General features: G+C 36.0%; 1 protein-coding gene and 1 long non-coding RNA gene across 4 annotated transcripts in view; one reads left to right on the top strand and one right to left on the bottom strand.

The window, feature by feature from the left end:
• The window catches only part of SERPINI2 (serpin family I member 2), a 32,420-nt gene extending 20,672 nt beyond the window's left edge, over window positions 1-11,748 (top strand). Inside the window, exons 6-9 of one of the 2 annotated variants that reach the window (XM_063620436.1) lie at window positions 409-506; window positions 4,013-4,099; window positions 6,905-6,994; window positions 11,509-11,748. In XM_063620436.1, the coding sequence (XP_063476506.1) occupies window positions 409-506; window positions 4,013-4,099; window positions 6,905-6,994; window positions 11,509-11,585 (352 nt within the window). In that variant the 3' untranslated portion in view covers window positions 11,586-11,748. Of the gene's footprint in view, window positions 1-408; window positions 507-4,012; window positions 4,100-6,904; window positions 6,995-8,502; window positions 8,707-11,508 lie in introns of those variants that run through there. The other variant, XM_063620437.1, reaches the window with a different exon arrangement.
• Window positions 1-14,755, bottom strand: part of LOC134732958 (uncharacterized) — a 93,814-nt gene that overhangs the window by 19,083 nt on the left and 59,976 nt on the right. The window lies entirely within an intron of this gene.

Genomic DNA, 14,755 nt, shown 5'->3' with positions numbered 1-14,755 from the left:
TCCCGGGTTCACGCCATTCTCCTGCCTCAGCCTCCGAGTAGCTGGGACTACAGGCGCCCGCCACCGCGCCCGGCTAATTTTTTGTATTTTTTAGTAGAGACGGGGTTTCACCGTGGTCTCGATCTCCTGACCTCGTGATCCGCCCGCCTCGGCCTCCCAAAGTGCTGGGATTACAAGCGTGAGCCACCGCGCCCGGCCTCCTCCAACCATTTATCTGGGAAGCAAGTTATTGGCAACCCAGAGCTGATTGTTGGAGCTAGGGAAAATGGTGTGAAATGTGAGAAAATGTAATTGAGATAATAAAAACAAAAGATTTTACAATATATTATCCTCCAAGTCATCCATTAAAAAATTGATAGCAAAAATGTGCAGTGTTTCAAGACTTTTCTTTTTCTTTTTAAATAACAGATTTAAAGTAGAACAAAAAGTAGACTTCAAAGATGTTTTGTATTCTTTGAACATAACCGAGATATTTAGTGGTGGCTGCGACCTTTCTGGAATAACAGGTAATATGATAAATAATTCTTATATTATCATGTTAATTTGTTTTGTTAGGACTACATTAACTAGCTGAGCTTAAAACTGAAAGAGTATTCAGCTCTGATAAATCTACGCACAGTGAATAAATGTCATAGTCATGTTGAGCTGTCTGTAAACAAGCACTTTATGTTTAAGTAGTTTTTCTTAATGAAAGTCAAAAAGCATTTTAGAATGTTAGATAAGCACTCTGGCTATACTTCTAATAAAACTACATAAGTCAAAGTATTATATGGGTTTTTATTTCTGCCCTGTTTGGATCTCCTCATCTGAATAATGGGAATTACAACTTTGAGTCTCTCATCTAAGCAGAGCTAATACAACTCTTATAAACCAATTTGCAAATGTTAATTCACTAATATGAGAACACATGAAATAGTCATCCATAAGCTGCTGGATGATGAACACAATCAAGAAATTGTAACGCTACAGCTTGCAGATTTAGCAACAGAGTCTTTTGGGCTGACAACATATCTGAGAAGATGGAGCTGTTATGCTAACTCGCACCGGGGGAATCCTGCATGGTTAACACGTTCACTTGTACAACGAAGCCAAGATAGTCTTTGAATTCTTCGAGTCTCAGTGGTGCTCACTAGTTCAAAAATAACTAGCTAAAAAAAATGGATGAAGAGAGCCAATTTGTCCCAAGTTACTTACCCTCTTTTAAATTCAGTCTTCTGTTCTATAAAAAGGGGCCTAAGCTTGTCTGTCTAATGGGGTTGTAAATCATAACATGAAATAGTGCAGAAGTGTTTTATGTATTTATTTCTATATAGCTATCTGGGCTTTGGAAATGTGTTGTTAATTTAGTCATCACCCATCAGTTATGTGGGCAAATGAACAGAATGAAAAACTTTCCTGATGGAGGAGGTGAATGAGGTCACAAATATCAAAATGTTCATTATCACCTTCACACATGAGGTAGCTACTCGTTCTCACACTGACAAATAGATCTGACTTTTCTGACAATTTTGTCAGCACTAGGTATGAGATAGTCAACATTAAATACTGCAACAGGATGCTCTGTAAGTGTGCCCTGAGACACAACCACCTCTTCAACCTTCAATAATCCAAACTATTTTTCATGCACTTCCTTTTCTTAAACTTCTTTCCGGCCATAGAGAGATCACTCAATATGCCTCAGACACTTCAAACAGCCACTTGCTCTGCAAATTCCCAGTAATTTGTGACTTCTAAAAAATCTCCTGTTACAGGCAGATTTTTAAAGAAAATACTTCCAAAATGTTTCATAAAGGACTTTATTCAGGAAAATAACCCAGTGCAGATAAGAATAAATGTCCAGCATTTTCTGTTCTTTCCCTCTTGAGTTACTTATTTGAGCTGTTTTAACCATTTTGGTTCTGTCTTATTGCCTAGAATACAATAGTCATAGCCAATGCTGATACCCCTGCTGGTAGCTAAGAGCACAGTAAATTCTCTGCTATCTCTACTTATCATTTGTACAATAAACATTCACTAAAGGCTACTATGAAGCAGCCCAACACAGTCTTATGGGACATCTGTGTGAAAGGGACACTACCTTATATTTATATAGTTCATAAGTTTTGAATGAAATGTTTTTATAGAGTTACTTTGGAAACTGTTAGAAAAATATTTGACTTCTCACTCAGTTACTACTCCTTGTGTAACCTGTAGTAAAATATTTAACCTTTCTGAGTGTAAGCATTCTAATCTGTTAAGTGAGATAATATAGTGACTGGGGAAATAAATAAAAGAATGTATGTAAATCATCTAGTTTAACATTTGGCGCATAGTTAAATATAAAACAGCAAGTGGGAGAAGTATCACATTAATATTACTTGCACATCTAGCAAATGTATTGTTTTCTTGTTCTCTTAATTTAATAACAATGTACTTAGAATTTTCATTTAAAAATTAAGAGAAATAATGATTATGAAGGCATGATGAATGAGTTTGTAGAGTCCACGTTCTTACTTCTAACCTATCATATTTCAGGGCCTGTTCTTTTCCTAAGACTGGGTTTTGTCTGCAGTGAGATGGAACTAAGAAGACTAAGTGGTTTAGTCTAATAGCCAGGGAGTCATTTGGGCTGGCGCCATTGCTAAACTGGGTGAAATTCTTCACTCCTTCCTAACCTGCTTTTTGGTCTTTCCTCTTGGTGTGGGCCACTAGGTCATTCCCTCTGTGTTTATTTGTCTTATTCCAGGCAATCCTGGGAGAAGAAGGTGCTTATTTGCTGGACCTTGAGAGAACATTCTCTTGCATTTCAGTTAATTCACACTAATAGTGTGGATGCCCATCTCTCTCCACTTTACAGGTTTCTATCACTAGGCATACTCAAATGCATTGACTTATTTATTATTGACTTATATATTACAAATATTTATTGCAAGCCAATTATGAGCCAGGCAGTTTTCTAGAGCATGCTTCCTTTGTCTTCTGAGGAACATTGTCAGATCTATCTTGTCTTGCAAGACCAGCTTGACATGGCTTCTGGGCTCCCGGTTTCACTTCTTCCTTCTTGAGGAGACTATACTTGCAAGTCACTCTACCAGAAACACTTCACGTATACATCAGTTCCACCAAGGGGAGAAAAAGGTGCATTCACTCTCAGCTTGTATCCACACCAGAACAAAACGTTGTAAGACACGATCTTATGCTGAAAATTTTAACAGGTTTTAAAGTGTATCTCTGAAGTGATTTTGTAACAGGTGACACAGAAGTTCCTTAGAATTTCATAGCTTCCCCAGATTTGAAGGCAAGTACATTTTATTTTAAACTAAGATCAAAACTAAATACACAATATAAAAGGCACTTTGGCTTTGAGGTTAAATATATAGGGTGGGATTAATTCAAATCTGGAAAGCCTCTTTCATTCTGTCTATAGACAATGGCTAAAGGAGGAAAAGCTCTCTGTCCCTTCAAATAGTTCACTTAGTTGGATACCTGATTTGAGGCTTACATCATTTACCTTTTATATCACAGAAAAACTTGATCTCTCTTTCTCTGCATATATGTCATCTCTGGAAGAGCTAAACCTAAATAACCTTTATCTGTAGCAAATTGACTAAATAGGAAAAAGTTCATTTATTTGTTTCCTTGTCTTTGATCATTTGAAAATGTAATGATGCTGGGCATGGTGGCTCACACCTGTAATCCCGGAACTTTGGGAGGCCAAGGCGGGTGGATCACCTGAGGTCAGGAGTTCAGGACCAGCCTGGCCAACATGCCAAAACCCCATCTCTACTAAAAATACAAAAATTAGCCAGGTGTGATGGCAGGAGCCTATAATCCCAACTACTTGGGAGGCTGAGATGGTAGAATCTTTTGAATCTGGGAGGCAGAGGTTGCAGTGAGCTGAGATCGTCAGCCTGGGTGACAGAGAAGACTCCATCTCAAAAAAAAAAAAAAAGTAATTAATATGGGATCTAATAGGTAATGGCTTTTGATTTTAACTCTTAAATACACTTTTATGTATTTTTTTTTTAACCAGATTCATCTGAAGTGTATGTTTCCCAAGTCATGCAAAAAGTTTTCTTTGAGATAAATGAAGATGGCAGTGAAGCTGCAACATCAACTGGTAGGGTGAATGATTTCTGGCCAAGCTAGAAGGAAAGATGGGGAGGGGATGAACATTACGGTGCTGACCCTTTTGAAGTATTGTAACCTTCTTTTTCTCTTCTGCTGTCTAATACACTTCAGGAGGAAAAAAAGGAAATGGTTGCATACGCTCTTCATATTTCTCTTCAGTCACAGCATGATACAAAAAGGAAGGGAATGGGTTTGATTAGGAGTTGAGGCCTATCTACTGATACTTGCTCACTTGTGAATTGGATTACCTGCGAATTAGCAGATAGGACTTGTGGAGAAAACTTTAGGGCTCAAATATAAAATCATTATTTTTTAGGAATGCTCACCCTTACATAATTGTATTTTATTTCATTCTTTCACTACACCAAGTTAGTCCCCACTTTGCTAATTTGATTCTTGTTATTATCTCTGTGGCAGTGGCTCTCAAACTTAACCTGCACGTAAAAATCACCCGGGAAGCTTTAAAAACTCCTATGCCCAGTCAGCTGGGCGCAGTGGCTCACGCCTGTAATCCCAGCACTTTGGGAGGCCGAGGAGGGCGGATCATGAGGTCAGGAGATCGAGACCACGATGAAACCCTGTCTCTACTAAAAATACAAAAAATTAGCTGGGCGTGGTGGCGGGCGCCTGTAGTCCCAGCTATTCGGAGAGGCTGAGGCAGGAGAATGGCGTGAACCCGGGAGGCGGAGCTTGCAGTGAGCCGAGATTGCGTCACACTGCACTCCAGCCTGGGCGACAGAGCGAGACTCCGTCTCAAACAAAACAAAACAAAACTCCTATGCCCAGTCCACACCCCAAAATAATTAAATCAGTATTTCTGGAAGTGAAATCCAGACTCCAAAATTTTCTTAGGTTTTCCTAAGCGATACCAACGTGCATCGAAGAACTAGTGCTCCATAGTGGTTTGCAGCTTGCCTTTTTTATTACAAATGTAGTGCATAGACCAACGACAGCACCACTTGGGAACTTGTTAGAAATGCAAAATCTCAGATCCAAACCCTAGACCGACTGAATCAGAATCTGTATTTTGCAAGATCACTAGGAAATTTGTATGTACATTCTAGTTTGAGAACCACTCTTCTAGGCCATATTTCCTTGAACAAATGACATTTTAAATAGCATCTGTGCTGCATATAAATAATGCTTGAAAAATAATTAGAAAAAAGCCCTAAAATCAATTATAAACGGACAAGCAACTTTAATGAAATCCTCGTAAGTCTATTTTAATTCCTCATACTATTTGGATTTTAATCAACATTTAAAAGCTATCATTAAAATGTCTTACTGATAAATATATAAAAATTGATATTTATTAATTTCTTGATTAATTTGCAATGCTGCATTGGGCCAATGGATTTTGACACCTGGATGAAACACACTGGACTCCATTACAATTTTGTCATCTCCTGAAGGATTTTGCATTGCTGTGCTCAAGGAACTTGGATTGTAGGGGATGAGCTATATTAATCTGTGAAGAAGTCAAAAGGTTATATTTGGATGAAATGGTTGGATCATGTAGACAAATTTTCCAGCTGCTTTCAAACAGTACTGAGAGAGTCCTTACAGATTATTGTTTGATCTCATTATATAGGTGAAGAAACAGGCCCAGCAATGTAAAGTGGCTTACCTGAGGCCATATTATTGACAGCAGAATTTGAACACAGTTCATGTTCCCTGACTTTAAGTTCTGAGCTCTTTGTTATTGCCCACTGTCTCTCATTTTAAGTCTAAAATTTTCTAGGATTCTGTAACAATCATTAAGAGAAGGCAGATGAATCAACAGTAAAACTCCTCAGAATAGTATTTTGACTTTCAGAAATCCACTCAGGTACTGCTCAAAAGCAAAAAAGTCCAAGTATTCACTGTAAATGGAAATGGGAGTAAAACTGACCTTGCTTTTGGATTTATCTTAATAATTCAGACATAAGCCTATATTCACTGGTTATTTAGGTAGCATACCCTTGATATTCTGGATAGGAGAGTGCCAATCATGTTATCATACTAAGATTATATTTGACTGTTGTGTAATTCTAATGATACATAGTGATTTTATTTTTCCTGGGGTCTGAAAATAACAGTACAAAATAATTATATTATTGGTAAATACAGTATCTGAATTAAGCATAAAACATTTAATCTAGATAGGAAAAATATCTAACTTTTTATATTTTCCCATTCTAAACATTGACAAATACTGTAATGGAGCAACATAATATAAATTATCATAGAAAGTAATTTTTAAGGCAGCAAATTTCTGCTTCAAATCTCATAATAAAAATCTCACACACATTCACTGCACAAATCCTAAAAGCTCTGAGCTCACAGAATAATTTTGAAAGAGTAAGTTAAAAAAAAATTAATTTGAGCTCAGATGTGATTACCACAAACCCGAAGTATAAAACCGAAGTGCAAACATACCTAAATAGGAATTAGGAATTACAAACATTGTAGAAATAAATCATATAATGCAAATAAAAAGTGAACAGAAAATTACTGTTTAAAAGATAAATTTTTTCAACTGCTTTCACTAAATTGAATCTGGTATCTGGCTTGCTTCTTCATCGAGCATAAATATAAAGTTAGAATTATTCTGTGAGTGACCTAATATTTATTCTTCAGTACTTTGGTTTTTAAATTTATTGCAAATTCCTCTGTATTTAGAAAATAGTTATTTTTCCACATGTTAACTCCTCACACAAAATGACTTTTCCTATTACAAAATGTATTATGAATATACTTTCTTTACTGATCTTTTAACGCAAGTATCTAAATAACTGTTGTCTCTATTTTATAGGCATACACAGCCCTGTGATCATGAGTCTGGCTCAAAGCCAGTTTATAGCAAATCATCCATTTCTGTTTATTATGAAGCATAACCCAACAGGTACCTTTTTTTGAGAATTATTTGGGGGAACTGATTATGTTAAGCAGAACTAGTTCCAGCTTCTAATTGCAATGTACATATCTGAAGTCATTTGTTCTTTGAATGGATATTTGTTAAGCGCATTTTATATACCAGGTATTGTATTTTAAGAGATGACAGAGGCCTAAAATAGGGCAGTGGTAATAATAGCTGCCATCATGGCTACTATATGTAGTAGCCATTTCATATAACCATCACTAAAGCTAAAACCACTCCAAAAGATTAGATATTTGACTAGTAAAGAACAAAAGCTCAGAGAAAGATTGTATAGTTTGTCTCAGGTTACATAACTAGAAAGTGTCAGAGTGGGAATAAAGGTCAACTGTCTGTGTATGATGCCACATTGGGGATGGAAATTGAGAGGTGTGGAGTTGTGAAAGAATTCAGAGGTGGATACCAAAACAGTAAGTGACTAACATAGGTTCTAAGGGATAGGAAGGAGTCAAAGGTAATTTCAAATCTCCAACTTGGGCAACTAGTGAAAGATGATGCAGTTAGGTAAAGGGAGTGTAGAAGTAGTGGATTGGATTGGCACTGGGCACAGTGTCAACACAGGGAAATTCAGATTGTCTGGATGGATGCTTCAGCACTTTCTCCTGTGAATAAGAGAAGCCAGAAATGTGAACACAGTGGGAAAATTGTCAAGTTTATGTTTAGGATCCTTCAGCAGTCATAATGCTCATGCAAGAGTTACAAACCACAGGATAGTAGAAATTATATTTTACTCATCTCTGTATTCAGGCCAGTATTTGGCAAAATGTCTTGCACGTAATATCAGTTTCCATATAGACAGAGGGTGTGAAATTGGGTTGGGCTCAAGTTCCAGCTGAATTCACTAACAGTTGTGAAAAAAGTTGCTTGTCCTTTCTAAGCCACATTTTCCCTATATCTTATTTGAACATAATAGTAGTACTCATCTCATAGAGTCAAATAAAAGAATTTTTGAAGCCTGTAACACTGTGACTGGCACATACTAAGGATTCATTATGAATAAATTAAGAAATATGAATGAGTGAGTGAATAAAAGAAGAAAAGCAAGTGAAAAAGTTTAAAGTCATTTACAGGGAGAAGAAACATAGTTAATCGCAGAATCTGAATCTATTAGATTAACTAGCAATACTGATGTTATTGGCCCAGTAAGGGATACATCACTCTTTTTTTTGGCTCCATGAAACTAATGCTGAGTGACCCTTTTGAAAGTCATATCTTAAAGACAATGAAACAGTTTCAGAATTGATGAGATTGCATTAACACAACTTCAATTCTAGTAATGGATGTGTCAGTGTTCAAATGTATTCTACGTATGTCATTTGATCTATATGTTTGTCTAATCTTTAGATAATTCTAATTTTTTACAATTAATATATAATTATGTAGTGTGGAGACAGAAAGAAAAAAAGCTGCATTGGGCATCAACGCACAAGTAAATAATGGCATTTAGAATAATTATGTTTTACTCTATTTTCCAGGTTGATGACTTGTTATGTGCAAAGGCCAAGTAACAGCTATCAGTAAAACAGCAGCAAAAATTCAAAACCCAAAATAACCCACTTATCTGTTTATTTGTGATAATGCTTAACTAGCAGATCTTAATGACAGTTTGAACTGTTTTATGTTCTTTATTGTAATGATACTTTCTAAACTAGGGTTACTCCTTTAAAGTATTGTTTAAAATAAATGGCCACTCATTTATCAGGGACTGTCCATTGTTGTCGTATAAAATGTAGAAAGGGCTGTTATCTTAAGACAATACATATTTAGTGATTTATCAATTTTTCTCTCACAAATGAACTCAAGAAATCATTGAGATTAATGAAGATAGTGATTTAGCATCACTATAGTGAACTATTAAATGGCTTCATAGTATACATAAAGTGTATTCTGTTGATGATTTCTTTTTTTTTTTTTTTTTTTTTGAGACGGATCTTGCTCTATCCCCCAGTCTGGAGTGGCGCGATCTCGGCTCACTGCAAGCTCCACCTCCTGGGTTCACGCCATTCTCCTGTCTCAGCCTCCCGAGTAGCTGGGACTACAGGCACCTGCCACCACTCCCAGCTAATTTTTTTGTATTTTTAGTAGAGATGGGGTTTCACTATGTTAGCCAGGATGGTCTCGATCTCCTGACCTCGTGATCCACCCACCTCAGCCTCCCAAAGTGCTGGGATTACAGGCTTGAGCCACTGCGCCCGGCCTCTGTTGATTTCTGAAGTATAAGGATGAATGATTTTAGGTTTAGTACAATCAATTTTTACATAGCTTGGAAATTTTCTTTGATCCAAACAGTCCTTTTGTGCAAAATCTATCCATTATTTGGATTTTCCTATCAGATGAATTTTATATTGCAGTATGTTCCTCTAAAGCCCTTACTAAGCTAAACTTCTAGGACAATAAAGCACCTTTTTAAGGTTGGGGATGTAGGCCAACTTTATAGGCTTTGAGAAGAAAATTGTGAAAGATACTCATGAAAGGTACCATTCCTGAAAGAATAGTGAATTATGATTTTGAAATTGACAGGACTCCAGACATAATGAAAGTTACTGCGTTTAGAACTCTTTTGGGTCGTGTGTTGAGGGGAGAAGCAGATTGCAGAATATCCATTAAGAATTTTTTTCTTGCCTAACAAACAATTAGCTTGGTAATGCTATTGTATTGTAATATTAGGAGGTAAAAGTTGCTTCCATCTGATGAAGATGTTGTATAAATATATTGATTAAATATGGGGGTACCTATTTAGGAAGGAAAGATGAAGATAAAAAAATAATAATTTTTGCTTCAGTCTGCCTCTAAATTCTTCACTATTATGTCAAGGGAGATTTTATTAATCTGCCCAATTTAGTAGTGAGTAGATTGATGATGGCATGAAGACTCAATTCAAAGTGTGATTCTTCCTGGAGAAAAAGACAGATTGAAAAGGCTGGGACTAATGGGTTTTATGTAACATTCTACACTTCTAGGTATTTAAAATTTTAAGATATTGTCTTCAATTATAAGTTAGTGTTTATAGAAGTTACTTTAAAATTTTTCCAGACAAATTATTCTGATGAGCATTTTAATGCCATAGCATTATGGCATTAGTATTATGAAGATGTAGGAGTCGCTGCTTATTCCTATTGTGACTAAATGTAATATCTATTCTGAGAAATGTATTTATGTATCTTTATCTATCTGAAATATTGGGGTATTTGGTTTTTTTCCAGAATTATTTTAATATTTTGAAACAAAACATTGTTGGCTATAATTATTCATAATAAAAAGTAAAATCTGGGCCGGGCGTGGTGGCTCACGCCTGTAATCCCAGCACTTTGGGAGGCTGAGGCGGGCAGATCACGAGGTCAGGAGATCGAGACCATCTTGGCTAACATGGTGAAACCCTGTCTCTACTAAAAATACAAAAAATTAGCTGGGCGTGGTGGTGGGCACCTGTAGTCCCAGCTACTAGGGAGGCTGAGGCAGGAGAATGGCGTGAACCCGGGAGGCGGAGCTTGCGATGAGCGGAGATCCCGCCACTGCACTCCAGCCTGGGTGACAGAGTGAGACTCCGTCTCAAAAAACAAAACAAAACAAACAAAAAAAATAAAAATGTGCCGGAGTTTATGTCTATTTCCATGTTATTTGTTCTTCAAAGAGTGTGTCTTTGGACTGAATAGCAGAGTTAATAAAAAAGGGCCGTCCCGCTATTATTTCAAATACATTTAAATATCATTTTATTAGCTTTAAAATTATGCAAAATTTATCACCTTTGAAATTAACCTTTATTACATCCAAGCATAAGGAACTTAAGGCAACATTTGACATTGATTGATTGAGGCCACTTCTCTTAACCCAGCTGGAAAGAAAGGTGAATAGATTTTGGCACATCATTCTTTCTGTTTTGTCCTTTAGTTCTTAGTTCCTTTTCACTTGCAAACACACAATGGTTAAAAACAGGTATTTGCATTTATGCTGTATACTGTATCACCTTGGTGAGGATTTGAAAGTACTAGAGATATAAAAATACTGTCTTTGGCAGTAAAGTAAGCTTTGATTCAGAGCTGATAAAGGAGAACTGGGAAGTTGCACTTTTAACCCTGAAGGCTTACATTACATCCATAAAATGATGATTGCTAATGCCTTAAATTTAAAACTCTACCATGCTCATCACCATTTTATTATGCTATGGTCTCCGGACTGGGTCACTATGTTTAGAAGAACACCTCTCTGTCACTTTATTTTTGCTTCCCTCTGTGAAAAACAGGATTAATGCTTTTTCCATGACAAGCTGTAGTGGGTGTTAATTTACTTCATAAATTACCAGAAAATGATTAATAATGATATAATTATGAATTTGAGACAAAGGAGAAGGCTTTGCTATTAGACACTGCCTATTTATCTTACAGAGAAAAAAGACCAAATGACATGTTAAGTATTAAGGAAAACTAACTATTGTCAGTTGTTTTCTCCTGAAATTCCTAAAGTATATCTGTTTTTTTCCCTAGAATCAATTTTGTTTATGGGAAGAGTGACAAATCCTGACACCCAGGAGATTAAAGGAAGAGATTTAGATTCACTGTGAATGAAAAGAATAAAAGATGATTTCTCAAAAATAGTTGATTGGCAAAATATCATCATCTTGACAATATTTGCTCTATATCTTATGTCTTTTCTGTTTTAAACTGTGCCTGTAGTAATAGATATCTGTCTTGATGAATAAGTAAAATTAGGTATGCATTTGTTTCTGTTCCTTCTGTATGTTTTAGAAAATCTATATGCATCTAAAACCTTGAGCGTACATAAAATATTACCATTCGTATGTTAGAATAATCCTGTCTATAATATCTTAAATATCAAATTCTTGTCTTAGATATCAAATTTATTATTCCCTAAAATACTGGACTATTAGACTCAGGCATAGCACCATTATCTAGCCATGGGGAAGTAAGGTCAAGAGACCGTGGCCATGATACATGCCTCTCTGGGGTGTCACTTAAGACACAGAGATCCAGTATTCCTTGCAGTAGAGGAGCTTTGGGTATTTCATTAATCTTCACTTGTTATTTGACATGTTACATTTAATATTTATGTTGTTTCAGTACCTTTTGAAACATACCAGGTTTTTTTTTCTACTGATTTATGGTTTTAAAATGTACACAACATAGAAATGCTGAGCACTTTTGTAAAGCATTCCTCCTTTTATAGGTGAAAGTGGCAGCATAATTAGTGTGACTCAGGAAGCTGAACTTCCACAATGTTACAATACTGAGCCAAGGAAGTGTTAGAGTTAAGATTGTGCACTATAAAGATTAAATGCAGATCCCTTCCCTTGAATACTCCGAAACATCACGTCTAAATATCAAAAGCTAAAACTACATTCCAATATTACTTCATATAGCATGTTTCACAGTTTTTCCACTTTCAAGCTAATGATGTAAAATTCCTTTTTGTTTGTTTGTCTTGGCAATTTTGGCAGAGAGCTTAATGATAATGGCTACACCTCATTGAGCCCTAATTTTGTGTTGGGCTCACTGAAGTAAGCACTTTTTACCTTATGTTAAATGTACTAAAATTTTTATGAAACAGCATTACCTAACTTCCTGATAAAGAAACTGAGATTCAAAAATGTTATAAAATTAGTCAAAGACACATAACTGATAAATATGGTGGGTAGATTTGAACTCAGAACTACTCGAGACTGACATTCAAAAATGTTACAAAATTAGTCAAAGACACATAACTGATAAATATGGTGGGTAGATTTGAACTCAGAACTACTCAAGCTAGAAGTCTGTGACCTTAATTACTGAGTTATATTCCCTTTGCAGGGAAGGAAAAAGTAATTTTCTCTCTACTTCTCATAGCTTTGAGCTAGTATCCCTTGTAATAAAAGACAGGATAGCCAGGTGTGGTCGCTCACATCTGTAATCTCAGCACTTTGAGAGGCTTAGGTGGGAGGATCGCTTGAGGCCAGGGGTTCAAGACCAGCTTGGGCAACATAGTGAGATCCTGTCTAAAAAAAATTAAAAATAATAGCCAGGTGTGGTGGCGCATGCCTGTGGTCCCAGCTACTTGAGAAGATAAGGCATGAGGATCACGTGAGTCCAGGAGGTTGAGGCTGCAGTGAACTATGATTATGCTACTCTGCTGTAGTCTGGACAACAGAGTGAGTCCTTTCTCAAAAAACAAAAGATTCACAAGAGAAAAACAGATATTTGTTAACATGTATACCACATGTACACATAGAAGATACCCAGGAAAAAATGAGTAAATCTCAAACAAGTGGCTTAGAACTCTGGCTTATATAGCATCTTCGACAAAGAACAATACGTGGTTGAAGAAATGACAAAGGAAAGGACCTTGGATTTATAAGGGCAGTAAATTGTAGGAAGGCAAATATATGGTAGATAAAGGCTATTTTGTAAAATTTGTTGTGTAGATTCCTGTGGTGATCTCTCCAGGATGATAAGCGTCTTAAGTCATCTTCAGTGATCAAATTCTGTCCTACTTGGTAGAGAGAGGAGGAGGGATAACTTTGTGAATTTGTATTCTGTTTTTAGGCAAATCGTTTAGGCAAGGCAAATAACTTTTCCTGTATCTACTTCTTCTCAGTTGTCTTTAGTTCAAAATAATCCTTATGCTAAAGTGCCATCTTTTGGGGTGGCATATGCTGCTGCCCTTCACCTTCTATTTTAATTTTCAAAGTCTAGGTATCCATCTACAGCAAAACCTACAGCAATACTCAAGACATTATGAAGCCAACTTTAGAATGAATTGTGATTGCTTAAAAATCATAACATAATTGAAAGCAATGTTCATTACTCTACTTTCAATTTGAACATACTTAGATATAACACAGTAAATACTAATCTATATGTTAGCAATATGCATGTGTGGCATAAATTCCTCACAACATATCTGTTTTAAAAATATGAGTCTTTGATTCAGGAAGGAGAGAATAATGAGTTAAGAGGATAGTAGTTTTATTCAGGTGTGGTCCAGATTCCTGTTTCTCTTGGGTTGGCTGAATTCTTCTGATCCTCTTTCATGCATTAAATGTCATGCTCTGGGGATTCATTCATTCATTCTACAAATATTAATTGAGCTTCCACTATGTTCCAGGTAGTTTTCTAAGCACAAGGGATATATTAGTGAGCAAATCTGACAGGTCCTTGTCTTCATAGAGCTGACATTTTACTGGTAGCAGTAAACCAGTGAACAAATACAAAAATAAGGTAATTTCAAATGGTAATAACTGATGACATTAATAAAGCAGAAGAAGAAAATAAGAGGGATTCAATAATTGAGATAATGTAATAAGATCACTACCCAAGTTTCACTTTAAGTACATATTCTTACAATGTGTTCCTAATGTATTTGTTTTCTTTAATAAGATTTGCTAAAAGTCTGCTGTGAGTTCCCTACTGAGGATCCTGAAAGCATTATACAGAAGTTGGGTAATTTATTTTTCTGATTTCATGTTCTTCTTCCATTTGGCTTAAAAATGGGAGTGTCTTCCATAAGCTCTTTGTGGAAGAATGAGTAGCCTTCTGGTGTGGATTCAAGCTAAAAAACACCATTTTCTACCATGTTTTGGAAATACAGTTGCCAAACCACTTCCAAAATTAAAACATTTAATTTTTACCTTCAATTATAAGTAACTCAGTAGTTATTACAAGTTTGTATCATAAAGGTTACAAGTGTCTGGAATACATTTACAAAACATATATCTATTTATGAAGGAAAATAAGT

Source organism: Symphalangus syndactylus, chromosome 17 (assembly GCF_028878055.3).
Source record: "Symphalangus syndactylus isolate Jambi chromosome 17, NHGRI_mSymSyn1-v2.1_pri, whole genome shotgun sequence".
In the NCBI taxonomy this organism is placed as follows: domain Eukaryota; kingdom Metazoa; phylum Chordata; class Mammalia; order Primates; family Hylobatidae; genus Symphalangus; species Symphalangus syndactylus.
Note: the sequence above shows the minus strand (reverse complement) of the source record. Positions and strands in the feature narration are given on the sequence as shown.